This window comes from Antechinus flavipes, chromosome 4 (genome assembly GCF_016432865.1).
Source record: "Antechinus flavipes isolate AdamAnt ecotype Samford, QLD, Australia chromosome 4, AdamAnt_v2, whole genome shotgun sequence".
Classification (NCBI taxonomy): Eukaryota; Metazoa; Chordata; class Mammalia; order Dasyuromorphia; family Dasyuridae; genus Antechinus; species Antechinus flavipes.
The window spans coordinates 176,076,511-176,093,827 of record NC_067401.1 but is presented as its reverse complement, the minus strand read 5'-3'; the positions used below and the strand labels follow the sequence as shown (position 1 = coordinate 176,093,827).

General features: G+C 33.0%; 1 protein-coding gene across 1 annotated transcript in view; it reads right to left on the bottom strand.

Moving 5' to 3' along the window:
* The window catches only part of DNAH9 (dynein axonemal heavy chain 9), a 581,066-nt gene that overhangs the window by 345,228 nt on the left and 218,521 nt on the right, over window positions 1-17,317 (bottom strand). The window contains exons 23-24 of the mRNA XM_051995550.1: window positions 9,533-9,685; window positions 3,904-4,029 (exon numbers count right to left, since the gene is read on the bottom strand). Coding sequence (XP_051851510.1) covers window positions 3,904-4,029; window positions 9,533-9,685 — 279 coding nt within the window. The remainder of the gene's footprint in view (window positions 1-3,903; window positions 4,030-9,532; window positions 9,686-17,317) is intronic.

Genomic DNA, 17,317 nt, shown 5'->3' with positions numbered 1-17,317 from the left:
ACCTGTATGTGCCAAAATGTTTGTGGCAGCCCTGTTTGTAGTGGCTAGAAACTGGAAATTGAATGGATGCCCATCAATTGGAGAATGGCTGGATAAATTGTGGTATATGAATGTTATGGAATATTATTGCTCTGTAAGGAATGACCAGCAGGATGAACACAGAGAGGCTTGGAGAGACCTACATGAACTGATGCTAAGTGAAATGAGCAGAACCAGGAGATCATTATACACTTCAACAATAATATTGTATGAGGATGTATTCTGATGGAAGTGGATTTCTTTGACAAAGAGACCTGAGTTTCAATGGATAAATGATGGACAGAAATAGCTACACCCAAAGAAAGAACACTGGGAAACAAATATGAACTATTTGCATTTTTGATTTTCTTCCTGAGTTATTTTTACCTTCTGAATCCAATTCTCCCTGTGCAACAAGAGAACTGTTCAGTTTCGCAAACATATATTGTATCTAGGATATACTGCAACATATCTAACATATATAGGACTGCTTGCCATCTTGGGGAGGGGAGGGAGGGAGGAAGGGAGGGGACAAATCGAAACATAAGCGAGTACAAGGGATAATGTTGTAAAAAATTACCCTGGCATGGATTCTGTCAATATAAAGTTATTATTAAATAAAATAAAATAAAATAAAACAAAAAATAATAATTTTATTCCTCTCTATGCCCTGCTCCCATCACCAAGGCAAAACAAGAATAATGGGACCACAAGGTTAATTACTCACACTCTCCCAGACTTACATTGCCCTTACGTAATTTCTTTTTCCTCTCAAGACTAACACTATTTTTAAATTTTTTATTTTATTTTAATAGTGTATTATTTTTCCATTTACATGTAAAGAGGGTTTCAATATTTATTTTTGTAAGATTTTGAGTTCCAATTTTTTTTTCTCCCTCTTTTATCTCTCCTCTCCCCAAGATGAAAGCAATCTGATACAGGTTATGCATATATAGCCATTTTAAAAATATTTCTATATGAATCATATTGGGAAAGAAAAGTTAAAACAAAGGGGAAAAACCATGAGAAAGAAAAAAGCAAAGCAAAACAAAACAAATAAAAAAGGGGCTAATAGTATGCTTTAATCCATACTCAGTCTCCATAGTTCTTTCTCTGGATATGAATGGCATTTTCCGTTCCAAATCTATTGGAATTATCTTGGATCAATGTATTGCTGAGAAGAGTGAAGTCTATCACAGTTGAACATCATACAATTTTAATATTGCTGTATATAATGTTTTCTTGATTTTCCTCACTCATCAGTTCATGTAAATATTTCCAGGTTTTTCTAATACCAGTCTGCTCATCATTTCTTATAGAACAATAATATTTCATTACATGAAAATGTAATAATATGTACAATTAAATGTAATAATAACTTATTCAGCCATTTACCAGTGTATGGGCATTCCCTCAGTTTCCAATTCCTTGTCATCACAAAAAGAGCTGCTACAAACAGGCTGCATAATGGCAAGATCAAAGGGAATGCATAATTTTATAGCCCTCTGAGCATAGTTCCAAATTGCTCTCCAGAATGGCTGGATCAGTTCACACAACTCCACCAGTAATGAATTAGTGTCCTAGTTTTCCCACATCCCGCTCCCCCCGATACCAATCGTTACCTTTTCCTGTCATTTTGGTCAATCTTTTAGGTGTGAGGAAGTACCTTAAACATGTTTTAATCATCATTTCTCTTATCCATAGTGATTTAGATTGATTTATATGACTACAATTAGCTTTCATTTCATCATCTGAAAACTACTTGTTCATATCCTTTGACTATTTATCAATTGGGAAATGACTTGTATTCTTATAAATTTGAATCAGTTCTCTATTTTAGAAATAGGTGTTTATCACAAACATTGACTGTAAAAATTATTTCTCTGCTTTATATTTCCCTTCTAATCTTGGTTGTATTGGTTTTGTTTGTGGAAAAACTATTTTTTATATATAATCAGAACTATCCATTTTGCATTTCATTATATTTGTACTTCTTCTTTGGTCATAAATTCCTCCCTTTTCCAAAGATCTGACAGGTAAACTATCCTTTGCTCCCCTAATTTGTTTGTAATGTCACCTTTTATGTCTGAATCACTCATTTCAACCTTATCTCTTAGTATAGGGTGTAAGATTTTGGTCTATATCTAGTTTCTGTCATGATATTTTCCAGTTTTCCCAGAAATTTTTATCAGATAGTGAGTTGTTATCCTAGAGGCTGGAGTCTTTGTGTTTCAACAATTTTATTATTATAGATTATTATAGAAATTGACAATTGTATCTTGTTTACTTAATCTATTCCACTGACCCACCATTATCTTTCTTAGCCAGTACCAAGTGGTTTTGAAGACTGCTGCTTTATAATACAGTTTTAGATCTTGTATGGCTAGGATACCATCCTTTGAATTATTTTTTATTAATTCCCTTGATAGTTTTGACATATAGTTCTTCCAGATATATTTTGTTGTTGTTATTATTATTAATATTATTATTATTATTATTATTATTATTATTTTTGCTGAGGCATTTGGGGTTGTGACTTGCCTAGGATCACACAGTTAGGAAGTATTAAGTGTCTGAGGTCAGATTTGAACTTAGGTCTTCCTGACTTCAGGGCTGATGTTCTATCCACTGTATCACCTAGCTGCCCCGTGAATATTTTTTCTAGCTCTATAAAACAATTTTTGGTAGTTTGTATGGTACTGAGCAAGTAGACTAGTTTAGGAGAATTGTTTTTAAATTTTTTTTTAATATTATATTATTCATTTTTATTATATAAGCTCATCTTACTTATGAACAATTGATATTTTTTTTGTGTAGATGTGACTTTATTTCTGTGAAAAGTATTTTGTAATTGTGCTCATACAGTTCTTGAACTTGCCTTGGCAGATAAACTTCCAAATATTTTATTGTCTACAGTTATTTAAAATAGAATTTCTCTTTCTATCTCTGCCACTAAGCTTTGTTGATAGCATATGGAAATTTGGTGATTAGTGTTACATCATTATAGAATGATGATGATAGAAATGGTGAATTTTGTTAATTGTTTCTAGTAGTTTTTTAGTTGATTCTCTAGGATTCTCTAAATATACCATCACATCCTTTGCAAAGAGTGATATTTTGTTTTCTCATTGTCTACTCTGATTCCTTTAATTTTCTTTTCTTCTCTTATTGCTAAAACTAATATTTCTTGTACAGTATTGAATAACAGTGGTAATAATGAGCCTCCTTAATTCATCCTTGAAATTATTGGAAAGCCTTTCAATCACTAATTGGAATTAATTCTTATCTCTAATGTGTATAATGCTTGCTGATAGTTAGAAGGATGCTGCTTATTATTTTAAGGAAAATGTCATTTATTCCTATGCTCCCTAGTGCTTTAAATAGGAATAGTTGCTTTATTTTGTAAAAAAGCTTTTCCTGCACCTATTGAGATAATCATATGATTTCTGTTAGTTTTGTTATTCATAATCCTATTCTTTTAGCTTTATCTCAACTGTAAAGAATAGTAAATATGTTTTATTGCATCCATGACTAGTCATGATTGTCTTGTCAATATCAAGTGGAATTTGTCCACAGGGAGATACAACAGATTTGAATATGAATGTGAATATGTTTCATTCATTTAATCTTATTGACTTACAGAATATTTTCATCTCACTACGATGAGGAAACAGCCCAAAATGACAAGCAAAGCTTGGTTTTGTTCTATGGTTAGATCTAGGCATCTAGGTCCTTCCTCTTTCTAAAAAAGATATTTTGCATATTTGGAGCATCTCAGTTATGGTTTGATAGATACCCAGTGCTTTGAGGCTGAAAATAGAGGAAAGTCACTTTTGAAGTCACAATAAGGGAAACAACACAGAAAAGTCCTTGTAAGCAAAATACCTGAGCAGGGTAGTCAAAGAGCCACTGTTCCCTAGGTTTCTCTTCATAGGCAGTGACACCTTCAGTCATTTCATGTCTTATGGTGGCCCTCATGTGATCAAGAATGTGATTTAACCATATTTCAACCTAAAAGAATTCAAGGTCAGAGATTGTTTCTATACATTAAGATGATAGTGATTAACATGATATAATAATAAGGAGACATGATATAATAATAAGGTTTGTAAGTAGTGAATCTATTAGCAGATAGCTAGAGAACAGAATACTTTAACAAAATTTATTTATTACTTTACCATTTTTCTTTGACAGTATATTTTTAGTTTAAGGAAATACAAGGGGATCCAGTTTAGCTTTCATTTATCTTTGGGGAATGAACCAAAAACAGGAAATTCAGGGATTTAGGTATGCTGGCCCTAGAAATCACAGTATTATAGATTTAAGAACTAGAAAGAAGACCATCTAATCCAAGCCTTTGTTTTAAAAATGAAAGGAATTAGACCCAAAGTAGTTAAATGACTTGTGGTTATGGCTCAAATTGGTTAAAGTCACAAATCAATAAAATGTGTGCTTTAGTTAACTTGAAGCTTTCAACTGTATCAAGTCATTTAGTATATAGGATAGAAAATTGTTAAAGGGAAATAAAGGGTGTAAATGTCTTTGAATTTGAAATAATTATGGATAAAAAGTTACATTGGAGGAACAAACAGTAAGCAGGGTGCTAAGAATAAATGAAAGAATATTTCTTAAGGGATTACTATGTGCTGGGCACTGTGCTAAGTTACAAAATAAAAGCAAAAGAAAAGGATTACAAAAATAAAAGCAAAGACAGTCCCTGGTCTCAAAGAATTGCATTTGAAAGGGGGAAGATAACAGACATAGAGGAATGGTAGATAATATTTTGGCTTGGAAAGTTATAAAGGAATTACAATTTTATATTTCTGTTGACTCCAGATTGATTCAGAATTCTGCCCCCGATCAGACGGAACCATCCGAGTGAGTTTCCCCAGCTTTAGTTAATTTTCTGTCAAGTGAGTCTTGGGCTTTGTAACAAAAAGATATAGTTTATTTATTTCTTTAATTTTATTTTTTAATTCTGTGGTCTTCAAGAGTAAAAATTAATGCAAGGAAATGAGAGAAATCATTATTTTCTATTACATTAATAATCAATTATTAAATTAAGTTTGTCTTTTTCTATTTCTTCCTTCAGGCACCATCTCTGTAAATCAGTAAGTCTCTGAAGGATATTGCTGATAGATGAGATTGCCCAAATTCTCTGGGAACATGTTCCATGATCTTAAGTGGGGATCTCAGTCATCTAGAGATCTTAAATAGAATCTAATTACTAGAACAGTAAAATAGAATCGAATCTAGGTGAATTCCATTATCAAAGCATTAAGCCCATATACTTGTACCTCTCTATTGGAGTTTAGGATAACCCAGCTCATGAAGGAGAAAACTACCCAGAGTAGTTTGGATAGAGATGGATTGCTTTGTCCACATTTCTAGATAGCTAAATGTGATGGGTAAATCACATTCTTAGCAGGAAGAGCTGAAGGCTTTCAGCCCATGTCCTCATTTGAAGGCCCATCCTCTCATTAATTTCACCAATCCAGATTTTTCACCTGTCGGGGTATCCCCTTTTCCAAAAGTATTTAAGTACTTTTGGAGTATAGTCCATGATTTGAGTGTATTACATGATTTGTCTTTGGTTGTCAAGAAAGCCAAGAAAGGCATCAATTTAATTATTATTAGCTAGCCTAATTAAGAAATTGATTATTAATTACCCAGAAACTGTCTCTCAGGCTTTCTATTCTTCTTAGAAACATGTAAAACTTGTACATATTGAATATCAGACTACAAAGATTTAAATATTGCTACAGCTATTTCAAACCCACACTGATAGGAACAGTCACAACAAAGATGACAGTAAAGTGTGACTCAAAACAAACAAAATGCAAAAAAAAACCCCCAAAAAACTAAAAACTAATACTTTTTTTCTTATGAAACAGCAAAAATAGTCTTCAGAAAATATACAAAGATCTTTAGAGGGACCTGGAGTGTTGCTAATTCTTCTACACTATAACATAGATTTCTTGAAATTGGATGAACAGTGAAAGCATTGTCATGAAGGCAAATAATTGTCATGGACAAAGCAATACAAAGAGTAGAGTATTAAAGATGAGAAAATGGTAATTTTTAAAAATGAAACTAAAGATTTCATTCAAAGTCATACGCAAACCATTGTCATACCATACAAGCCAGATAAGCTTTTAAGATCTGATTATAGGTTGCAATACATTTATCCTCAAATGTGTCAGGGAATCTATGCTTTCAAAGGGAAGAAAAGTTCTGTTCTTATTGAAGGAATGATGAATTTTGATAAATATATTCATATGTTGAGACGCAGAATTGTTCTGGAATTATAGAAATTCCTAACTAGACATATAATGATTTAACAGCAGCTTGCACCATATTCCATGTCTTCAATAGTAAAAATAATTATCCAGAAGATGGAGATAAATACATTGCAGTGTCTGGGAACTCCCCTCATTTAAGTCCATGTGAAAAATTATCATCTAAAATCAAATCTAGATATGGAAAAACCAAATGTTAATCAAAAGCACAAAGTATCTGATGTAATACCTAATTTTTTGAAGAGTTAAAGATATGTATCAAAAATTTTGTGAACTTAATGCCAAATCACACAAAACAATGCTAGCAAATGGAAAGCATCTTGCATATCAAAAGTTTTATTTTAAAATGTAAAAAAGTTGTAAGATTTGTTGTATAAATCAAAGTTGCATTATATAATGTGCATCATTACTATAAAAATTAATAAATTTAATTATTTTATTTTGCCCCAGTAAAGTTGCACATCACTACATGTCAGTGGACGAATTAGCCAAAAAGTGATATGTTGGAAGCTTTCCATAATTTAATCTAAATTATGTAAAGGTAAATTTTGAGATTTTAGACCATTATTATAAATGTAACTTGTTCACACTTTAGCTGTGACTTACTAAAAGACTAGTTTCTGTGCCAGATGTTGACTGAGACTATTACATGCCATTCAGCATGATTATAATGATACCATTTTATTTAGCACTTTGAGTGCTTGATTCAGAATGATTCTTTAAAATAGAAGTACATTGCAAATCTTCTTAATTCCATTTTAATGAGACTCAGAGAGGTAAGTGAATTGACTATGACCACACAGCTAGTAAATATGAGAAGAAAAATCTTTTGATTGTGACTACTGCTTTTCCCATTCTATTAGGATGACTTAAGGTAGAGATTCCTTTTCATGTGGTTGGAAAGACCCTATAGGAGGCCATAATTATAAATCAGGAAAAATAAAAGTAATTGGAAAAAAGAATCCTTGAAAGACCAAATATGGGCTTTTCAATAAGGGAGTTGATTACTATATTTTAAAGAAAGAGTACATTTACATAAGGCTTTGAATATTTTTCTACACAGCAAATTCCACTTCTACCTTTGGAAGAAAGAACAGAGTGCCAGGAATTGATGAAGCTCCCTTAAAAGTCACTTGGTATTAGTATACACAATCCATGGTAAGGTAGTCAAAGAGGAAACAGGGATTGTGTACATGTCAATTGGGCTGTAGGAAGGCAAAAGACACATTTTCTCTTCAGGAAGACAGATGCAAATTCAGGCCAATTTGCCCAGGGAATATATCTAAGTCTAAATGGCAAACCAGAGTAAAGCAATTGGTCAGACTCCTCAGTAAAAGGAGATTGACCAAAAAAGAAAACAAAAATGGTTTAAACTGGAATAAACACATGGATCCATTGCTTCTTCATTCTATGGTGAGTTGGGGAGATGACTTAGAAGTAAATCTTCTTTTTAAATCCCTCCTTTAGCCCAAGTGGTTAAAGTGACCAAGTGACATATTCTGGCTCATTCTTGATCTAATAACTAAAAAAAGATTTCTTTAAGTGTTTGGGGGACTAGGTGCAATGCAGGGACAAGCCTGGTGCTATTGCAATTATGACTCAAGAGAACATACACTCAAATTAGTTCTAGAGACAACTGTCATGCTGTTTTCAGCATTTTATTGGACCACTCAGAGAGCAAAAGTCTTCAAGTTTTCCTAAGGGAATGAAAATGGCTTATACTGTGGCAGAAGTATGAAAGGCTGATTAGAGTTGATTACCCAAGGCTAACTTGTATCCCTATAATCATTGTTACTTGTTGGGATCTTTACAAACTGCTAACTCATTAGAGTTGATAGATTATTGATCTGATCTTACAAGATGTTTTGGGCCACAGAACTGAAACAAGGTACTAAGTAGAACTAATTGATATAATGCTTGTGTTCATACCTTTACACATTGGAATTCACAAGTATGGGAGATTCACAAAGTTAACTGTAACTTTGTGAATTCACACCTCCCTTGAAGCTCTTAGGGCCAGAGAGCACTATGGGAGAAAACCCATAATCCCTCTCTCTCGTATCCCACAATTCCTCTCTCTTGTATAAAAGAAACAGAGGCTCTTGGACAGATTTCAGCGGAATTACAGGAAGAGTGGAGCTGGCTGGTGGCTGAAGAAAGCAGAGGCAGAAGCAAAGGACAATCTGCAAGAGCTCTTGGAACCAAGTAGAGAGATAGGCCTCAACTAACCAGGCTATTTTGGAAGGAGAAAATAAACGTTTGCATTTCTACTAGCTGACTGCATTTGGGGTAATTATTGATCTGAACTGATACTAAAGCTGCCTCCAAGAAAACCTCCCCGAGAAACCTACCTTCTCCCCCAGAGAGAACTATTCTACTTATTTTAAAAGAAGATCACCACAGTTACTTGTGCAAAGATGGAACATGAAGATATGGAAGGTTTCTCAAGACTCTAGAAAATCTTAAGGGAGTAATATCCCTTAAAGAGTGGAAGTATCCTAGAAAATAGGATTTTTTTCTTGGGGATGAGGAATATTTGCTATTAGATGGGAATTTGCCAGGGTAAGATGGTGTGGTGGATAATGAGCCAAGCCTACAATCAGAAAGACCTAAGTTCAGATGTGGCCTCAGATACTTACTAGCTATGTGACCTTAGAAAAATCATTTAAATTGATTACATCAATTTCCTCATCTGTAAAATGGATGCAATAATGATATCTAACTTCCAGGATTGTTGTGAGGCTTAAATGAGATAATAACTGTAAAGTACTTGGCACAGTGTAGGTACATAGTAAGTGCTATACAAATGATTGCCATAATTTTTTTTTTTTCTTGGAATCTCTACTGGGACAGAAAGTGGTTTGTTCCAAAATTACTAATCATTGATATTTTATACATCTTACTAATTTGGGTTGGATGCTTTATAAAATTCCTTTTTCTCTAGGAATAATTCCTTGGCCAGAAAGACATGAATTTGTGAATAAAATCTTGTATTAAAGGGGATATTAACAAAAGTTTAAGTCAAATGAAGCCGAATATTTAAAGGAAGGATATAGTCTTGAGGGAAAGTATAAAATAGTTCTGCTTCTCTCATAAATGGCCAGCTGTCTAGATTGCTATTAATCATTTTAGAATTTAGCTGCCTTTTAGAACTCCAGCAAAAGGAGAGGATAGAAAGGAAGGGAGGCTACGGAGTAAGTGCTGCTCCACTTTACCTGGCCATTACAGTCACAAGGCTCACTGAAATTCACATACTCCTCCTCTTTACTATACATGCCAAGGCTTTTCTTGGTTGTTTTTTTGTTAGAGTCCACCTGGAATTTCATCCTAGCCATGCTATCAAACAGCTTGGAAAGATGGCGCTGAACCTACAAAAGAAACCATAGAAAAGTTAAGAGCATGAATAAGAAAAGAAAAAGAGATTAAAGGAATTAGAGTAGGTAATGAAGAAACCACATTATCACTCTTTGCATATACTTAGAGAACCCTAGAAAATCAGCTAAAAACTATTATAAATATTCCACAACTTTAGCAAAGTTTCAGGATACAAAATAAATCCATAATCATCAGCATTTTTATACATCACTAACAAAATCCAACAGCAAGAGATACAAAGAAAAATTCCATTTAAAATAACTATCAATAATATAAAATATTTGGGAATCTATCTGCCAAGGGAAAGTCAGGAACTATATGAGCAAAACTACAAAATACTTTCTACACAAATAAAGTCAGATCTAAACAATGGAAAAATATCAAGAACTCTTTGATAGTTTGAGCAAATATATTAAAGATGATAATACTACCTAAATTAATCTATTTATTCAGTGACATACCAGTCAAACTCCTAAGAAATTATTTTTCAGAGCTAGAAAAAAACAAAATTCATCTGTAAGAACAAAAGGTTAAGAATTTCAAGGAAATTAATGAAAAAAAAATACAACTAAAGTGGCCTGTATCAGTTCTAAAACTATATTATAAAGCAGCAATCATCAAAACCATTTGATACTGGCTAAGAAAGAGAATAGTCAATTAGTGGAATAAGTTAGGCTCATAGGACAAAATAGTCAATGCCTATAGCAATCTAGTGTTTGAGAAACCCAAAGACCCCAGCTTTTGAGTTAAGAACTTACTACATGACAAAAACTGTTGGGAAAATTGGTAACTAGGATGACAAAAACTAGGCATTGACCCATACCTAACAGCATATACCAAGATAAAATTGAAATGGTTCATGATCTAGACACATAGAATATTATAAATTAACTAGAAGAATATAGGATAGTTTACCTCTCAGGTCTGTGGAGGAGGAAAGAATTTGTGACTAAAAAAGAACTGGAGATCATATTGATCACAAAATAGATAATTTTGATTATATTAAGTTAAAACAAATTTGTGCAAACAAAACTAGCTCAGAGACGATTAGAAGGGAAGCAATAAATTGGGAAAACATTTTTATATTCAAAGGTTCTGATAAAAGCCTTATTTCTAAAATATATCTAGAATTGACTCAAATATATAAGATAAGCCATTCTCCAATTGATAAATGGTCAAAGGATATGAACAGACAATTTTCAGATAAAGAAATTGAAACTATTTTTAGTCATCTGAAAAGGTGCTCCAAATCAATATTGATCAGAGAAATGCAAATTAAGACAACTCTGAGATACCACTACACATCTGTCAGATTGACTAAGATGACAAGAAATGATAATGATCAATGTTGGGAAAACTAGGACATTGATACATTGTTGGTGGAAGTATGAACAGATCCAACCATTCTGGAGAGCAATTTGTAAGTATGTTCAAAAAGTTATGAAACTGTGCATACCCTTTGATTCAGCAGTGTTTCTACTTTTTAAAAATAATTATAATAATTATAATTTGTTTAATGATTATAATTTTTTATTACAGAGCCCATGCCTAGGTAATTTTTTACAACATTGTCCCTTGCACTCACTTCTGTTCTGACTTTCCCCCCCCTTCTCTCCACCCCCTCCCCCAGATGGCAAGCAGTCCTATACAAGTTAAAAATGCCACAGTATATCCTAGATACAATATATGTGTGCAGAATTGAATAATTCTTTTGTTGCACAGGAAGAATTGGATTCAGAAGGTAAGAATAACCCGGGAAGAAAAACCAAAATGCAAATAGTTTACATTCAATTCCCAGTGTTCTTTCTTTGGGTGTAGCTGATTCTGTCCATCTTTTATCAACTGAAACTGAGTTAGATCTTCTCTTTGTCAAAGAAATCCACTTCTATACATCCTCATACAGCATCATTGTTGAAGTATATATAATGATCTCCTGGTTCTGCTCATTTCACTTAGCATCAGTTCATGTAAGTCTCTCCAAGACTCTCTGAATTCATCCTGCTGGTCATTTTCTTACAGAACAATAATATTCCATAACATTCATATACCACAGTTTACCCATTCATTCTCCAATTGATGGGCATCCATTCATTTTCCAGTTTCTAGTCACTACAAACAGGGCTGCCATAAATATTTTGCCAAAGAGATCTTAAAGGAGGGAAAGGGACCCACATGTGCAAAAATATTTGTGGCAACCCTTTTTGTAATGACAAGAAACTGGAAACTGAATAGATGCAACTACAATGATCAACTTTGCTGGACATGGCTCTCTTCAACAATGAAATGACTCGAAACAGTTCCAATTGTTCAGTGATGAAGAGAGCCATCTACACTGAGAGAGAGGACTGTGGGAATACAGTATATTGTATTGTGTATAGTTCACAACATAGCATTTCACTCTTTTTTTCTTGTTTGCTTGAATTTTATTTTGCTTCTCTTTTTTTCTTGTGTGGCATGAAAATTGTATAAATATGTATACACATATTGGATTTAACATGATTTCTACCATGTTTAACATATAATGGCCATCTAGAGAAGGGCATAGATTAAGAAAGGGAATTGGAACACAGGGTTTTGCAAGAGCTAATGTTGAAGAATTGTCCATGCATATGTTTTGAAAAATAAAAAGCTGAGAGCATGTCAACAAGGATAATTATCAGTTTAAAAAGTACCTAGTGAAAAATTTTCACTAAGCTAGAGACTGTGGTGTATACACCAAAAAGAGATAAAAGATACAGTTTTTATCTTTTGTAAAGTTATAACTAGGGAAAGATAATTGGGAAGAATGATAGTAGCATGTGGGGCACTAGTCAAGAGACTGGTAGAGATGTGAGAAACAAGAGAAGTGTGACCAACATGCCATTACCAAAAAGGTCACTGACTCATTTTTGTTAAACAAACTGGCTTTCACTAGTAACTCATGCTTTTTTTTTTCTTTCAGAAGTTTTCCTGTCTTTGCTCCATATAGAACTCTACTTTTGCTCGGAGCCTTATTTTTCAGTAAACATTTTAATATATAATTTTTTGACACCCTCTGGACAATGGTCTTTGTGGATTCATAGACTTGACCTTATCGTGATATTTTCTGTTTGTTCTTTTGTCATTGTTGTTTTAATGTATCTTGCTTCCTTTTGTTTTCATATCATCTTCATTTTCAAATACATCTTTCATTCCTCCATAAATCTTTGGATATCTTCTTTTCCTTGTTTCTGAGTGCTTGGTGTTCTGATAACTTTTCAGTATCAATTAAATTAAACCTTATTATCTGGGACAAAGAATCTGGTATGCAGGTTAGGACAGGGAAGATCCTGGAGTACAGCAACAAGATGAATTAAGATTGATAGATTTCTTTGGATAACTACCTTGTGACTCATCACAAGACATCTCTGTTTGTAATGACAGCAGCAGCATCTTTTCAGTCACCCAGACTTATAGGATTCTTTCCTCTCCATCACTCTCCTCTATTCAATCAACTGCCAAATCTTATTGATTCTATGTTTACAAATTCTCTAGCATTCATCTTTTATTTTTTACTCATGATGTCTCTATTCTAAATCAAGCTTTCCTCATCTTTTACCTGGACTCTTACAAAAACCTCCCGATTGAGCTGTCAGACTTCAGTCTTTCCTCTCTCTAATCTAGCTGCTAAATAACATCCTTAAAATGCATTTTTTCCTACCTTTCAACTAAAAATATTTTAATGTATTTTAATTTAATATTAAATATTTAATATTAAAATAATTTTAATCTTGCCTTTACAATAAAATACAAAGTACCCAATCTGGCACTTTACATAATGTGGCTTTCATCTACATTTTCTGTCTCCCCTTCACATATTCTCCATAACCAAAATGCTTCCCAAAGCTCAATATTCTAGTCTCTATCTTCTTGCTCTTGCACAAGTAGTCCTTAGTTTTGTAATGTTTTCCCTTTTCAAGTGTGACTTGCAGATTCTTCATCCTGCAAATCACAGTTGAGCTATCACATTTTGCATAAGACCTTTCCTGACTCTCCCAATTCCCAGTACTATTTATCTCTTCAAATTACTTTGTTATATTTTGTAGATTATTGGGTATATCTAATTTGGTTATATCCCCAAACACATAGAGAGAAGAAAGTTTCCTTTCACTCTTTCTCCTTCTTTCTTTCATTCTTTTCTTTCTCTCTTCTTCATCCTCCTCCTTACATGGTTTCTGGATATACTAGGCATTTATTAAATTTTTAATAATTGAATGGAATTTGATAGCAAGGAAGATTTTGTTATGAGTTGTACAATAGAATGTATTGTTTTTGTGGTTTGAGTTTTATTTTTTTCCAATTTCAATAATACTATGCAACACCTATTTTTTATTTTCCTTGGTTATATGTAAATAACATTTTTGGGGGGATGTTTACACATATTTCCATATGAATCAGAACAAAAGGGGAAAATCACAAGAGAAAAAAAAGAATAAAAAGGAAAAAAGTGAATATAGCATATGTTTATTTACATTCAGTGTCCACATTTTTTTTTTTGTAAATGTGGATAGTGTTTGCCATCCAAAGTTTATTGGGATTTCCTTCAACCACTGAACTACTGAGAAGAACTGTCTGTTACAGTTGATCATTGCAAAATTTTTCTATTCCTGTGTATAATGTTTTCCTGGCTTTGTTTATTTCATTCAGCATCAATTCATGTAAATCTTTTCAGGTATTTCTAAGAAGTCTGTTCATAATTTTAAAATAAAACAATATGCCATTCCCCAATTGAAGAGCATCTACTCATTTTCTAATTCTTTGTCATCCCCAAAAAGCTGCTACAAATATTTTTGCACATGTGTGTCCTTTTCCCTCTCTTCTGGGATACAGATCCAGTAGTAGCACTGCTGTATCAAAAGATAAGTACAGTTTTATAGCCCTTTGGGCATTGCTCCAATTTGTTCTACAGAATGGTTGGATCATTTCACAATTCCACTAACAATGCATTAGTGTCCCAGTTTTTTCACATCCCCTCCAACATTTTTCATTAGCTTTTCCTGTCATCTTAGCCAATCTGAGAGGTATGAAGACATCATCTATATATTTACAAAAGTAAAAACTGGTCTCTAAGAGGAATTCATTTTTATTTTTTAATCTATCAAGGAAAATAGAAATGTTCCAACACAATTTGTGGGCCTATAACAGGTATGAAGTTCTTCCTACAGAAATAAAAGCTGGATCTCTGGAGGAAGCAGCACTTTTTTTTTTTTTTTTTTTGATCCAAGAAATGCTAATGGGGATCCATAGGTAGCATTAAATAAAATGTCATCTATCAGTGGCTAATCCATTAATCAGCAGGCATTTATGAAGAATCTACTACTGAGGTTAGCTAGATAGCTTAGTGTGTAGAGTGCTTGCCCTGAAGTTAGGAGGGCCTGAGTTCAAATCTGACCCCATACACTATTTCCTAGCTGTGTGATCCTGGGCAAGTCACTTAACCCCAATTGACTCAGCAATTAAAAAAAAAGAATCTACTATGGAAAACCAAAAAGAGCTTATCATGAAATAGAGTTTGGCTGAGAGATACAAAGGCAAAAATGTAGTAGTTCCTGTAATAAGGAGCTTATATTTTATTAGGGAAAGCAATATGGACATATATAAGTATATATAGGGATTCAGTCTCCTTTACCACAAAGAGTAATGTTAGATAACTACATGCCCCAAAATAATTTATAGAAGAATTTTTGAAAAAATTCTTTAATATCAAATGAGAGAGATTGAGTAAAAATTTTTTAAAAGAGCAAAGCAAGAAAAACAAGAAGGCTATTAAAAGAAAGTCAATAGTAAAAGAGATACAGAGTTTTAAAGAAGAAAATGACTTTAAAAATTATAATTGGGCAAGGGGAGGCCAGGGAAATTATAAAAGACCAAAAAATAATAAAACAAAATATAAAGAATGGAAAATTAGAAGAGAATATCCCAAAGAAAAACAACATATGTGGAAAACAGATAGAAGAAAAAAAATAAGAATAATTGGACTATCTGAAAGTTTGACCAAAAAAAATCTTTGACATGATGTAATATAAGAAATAATTAAACATAATTGTCCTGAAGTTATAGAACAAAAGGGGAATTAGAAATAGAAAAAAATCCAGTGATCACCACCTAAAAGAGATCCTACAAGAATAACACAGAAATATCATTGCTAAATTTCAAAAACCCCAGATCAGAGAAAATTTTACAAGCAACAATAATAGCAGCAACAACATCAATTCAAATTTGCTTGAGCTACAACAAGAATGAAGTAGAATTTATCAGAAGTTATAATATAAAAATAATAATAAAATAAGAAAAAAACAGTTATAATAAAAGATACTATATTAATAATTAAAAGAACTAGGGTTGCAACGAAAATATCATATCCTGCAAAATTAAATTAAATTTAAAAAGGACATTAAATGAACTCTCAGATTTTAAAGATTTTGTCACAAACAAAATTGTACTCAGTAGAAATTTTGACATAGGAAAGTCAATATTATGTAGGAAAAGGTAAAAATACTACTTATGCTGTATGCTATATAAATATGTGATAGCAAGAACAAACAAAAAACAATTAGTAAGGGAGGTGGACTGATAATTCTGAAATCCTATTCACATTGGGAATGGGTTAAAGAAGAAATAATACATATATAAACCAAGAAGGATATAGCACTCTCCAAAATCTATAAAGAAATGAATAGGGAAGAAATAGGATGGGTGGGGTACAGAAAAGTGTGTAGATTAACAGGAAAGGGATAAAGAGAGATAAAGAAGGAAGGAAAGAGTGAAGGGAAGAGGATAAGGAAGGATCCTTGAGAGAAGGGAGTTTGGTAGGTATGGGATTTAGTAATAGTAAGGCAAGTTAATTAATAGAAGTAGAATTAGCATAGATAGGAAAATAAGACACACACACATACACACACACACACAATAATAATCAGTAATAGAATTTATTAGAAAAAAATTAAGGGTAGTTGTAATGGGCCAGAATGCTGGAGAAATATACTTGAGGCAAGGATTCTTACAAAAAGGTGTTAACTCAGTGGAACTGACAAGACAATAGTTATCTAGTTTAGCATGGTGATTAATAGTTCTCTAGTTCAGTATGATTGATTTAATCTTACAACAAATAATGATTCTCTAGTGATATAATGATTGGCTTATATGTTGAATTGATTTATTTGTAATAGAATATATAAACTAGGGACAAACTCAGCCACAGAGAAAAGATTTGACCAGCCTCATGGTGGCTCTCCTGCCTTCATCACTTCTCCATTAAGACTAAGGACTTGGGCTGGTCTCGAGATCCTTCAGAGAGCTAATCTGCACAGTATATTTTAATCCGCCTTGGTGTGGGGGCTCTAGAAAGCAATGGTAAATTTTGTCACCCCAACTTGGGGGCTCTAGAAAGCAGGACATTACATTGAGATGTGCAGATTGCTGACTGACTGAGATTGCTGATGCAGACTAGGAGACTGAAGGAGACAATAAAGATCTTGGACTTTCTTCCGACTATTCTCCTGGTGATTATTCTGCTGAAACTAAGGCTGGTCCCAAGACCTCCAGAAAGCTAACCCAAACATTACAGGTAGTAATCATTGATCTCAGACAAAGGCAAACTTAAAAAA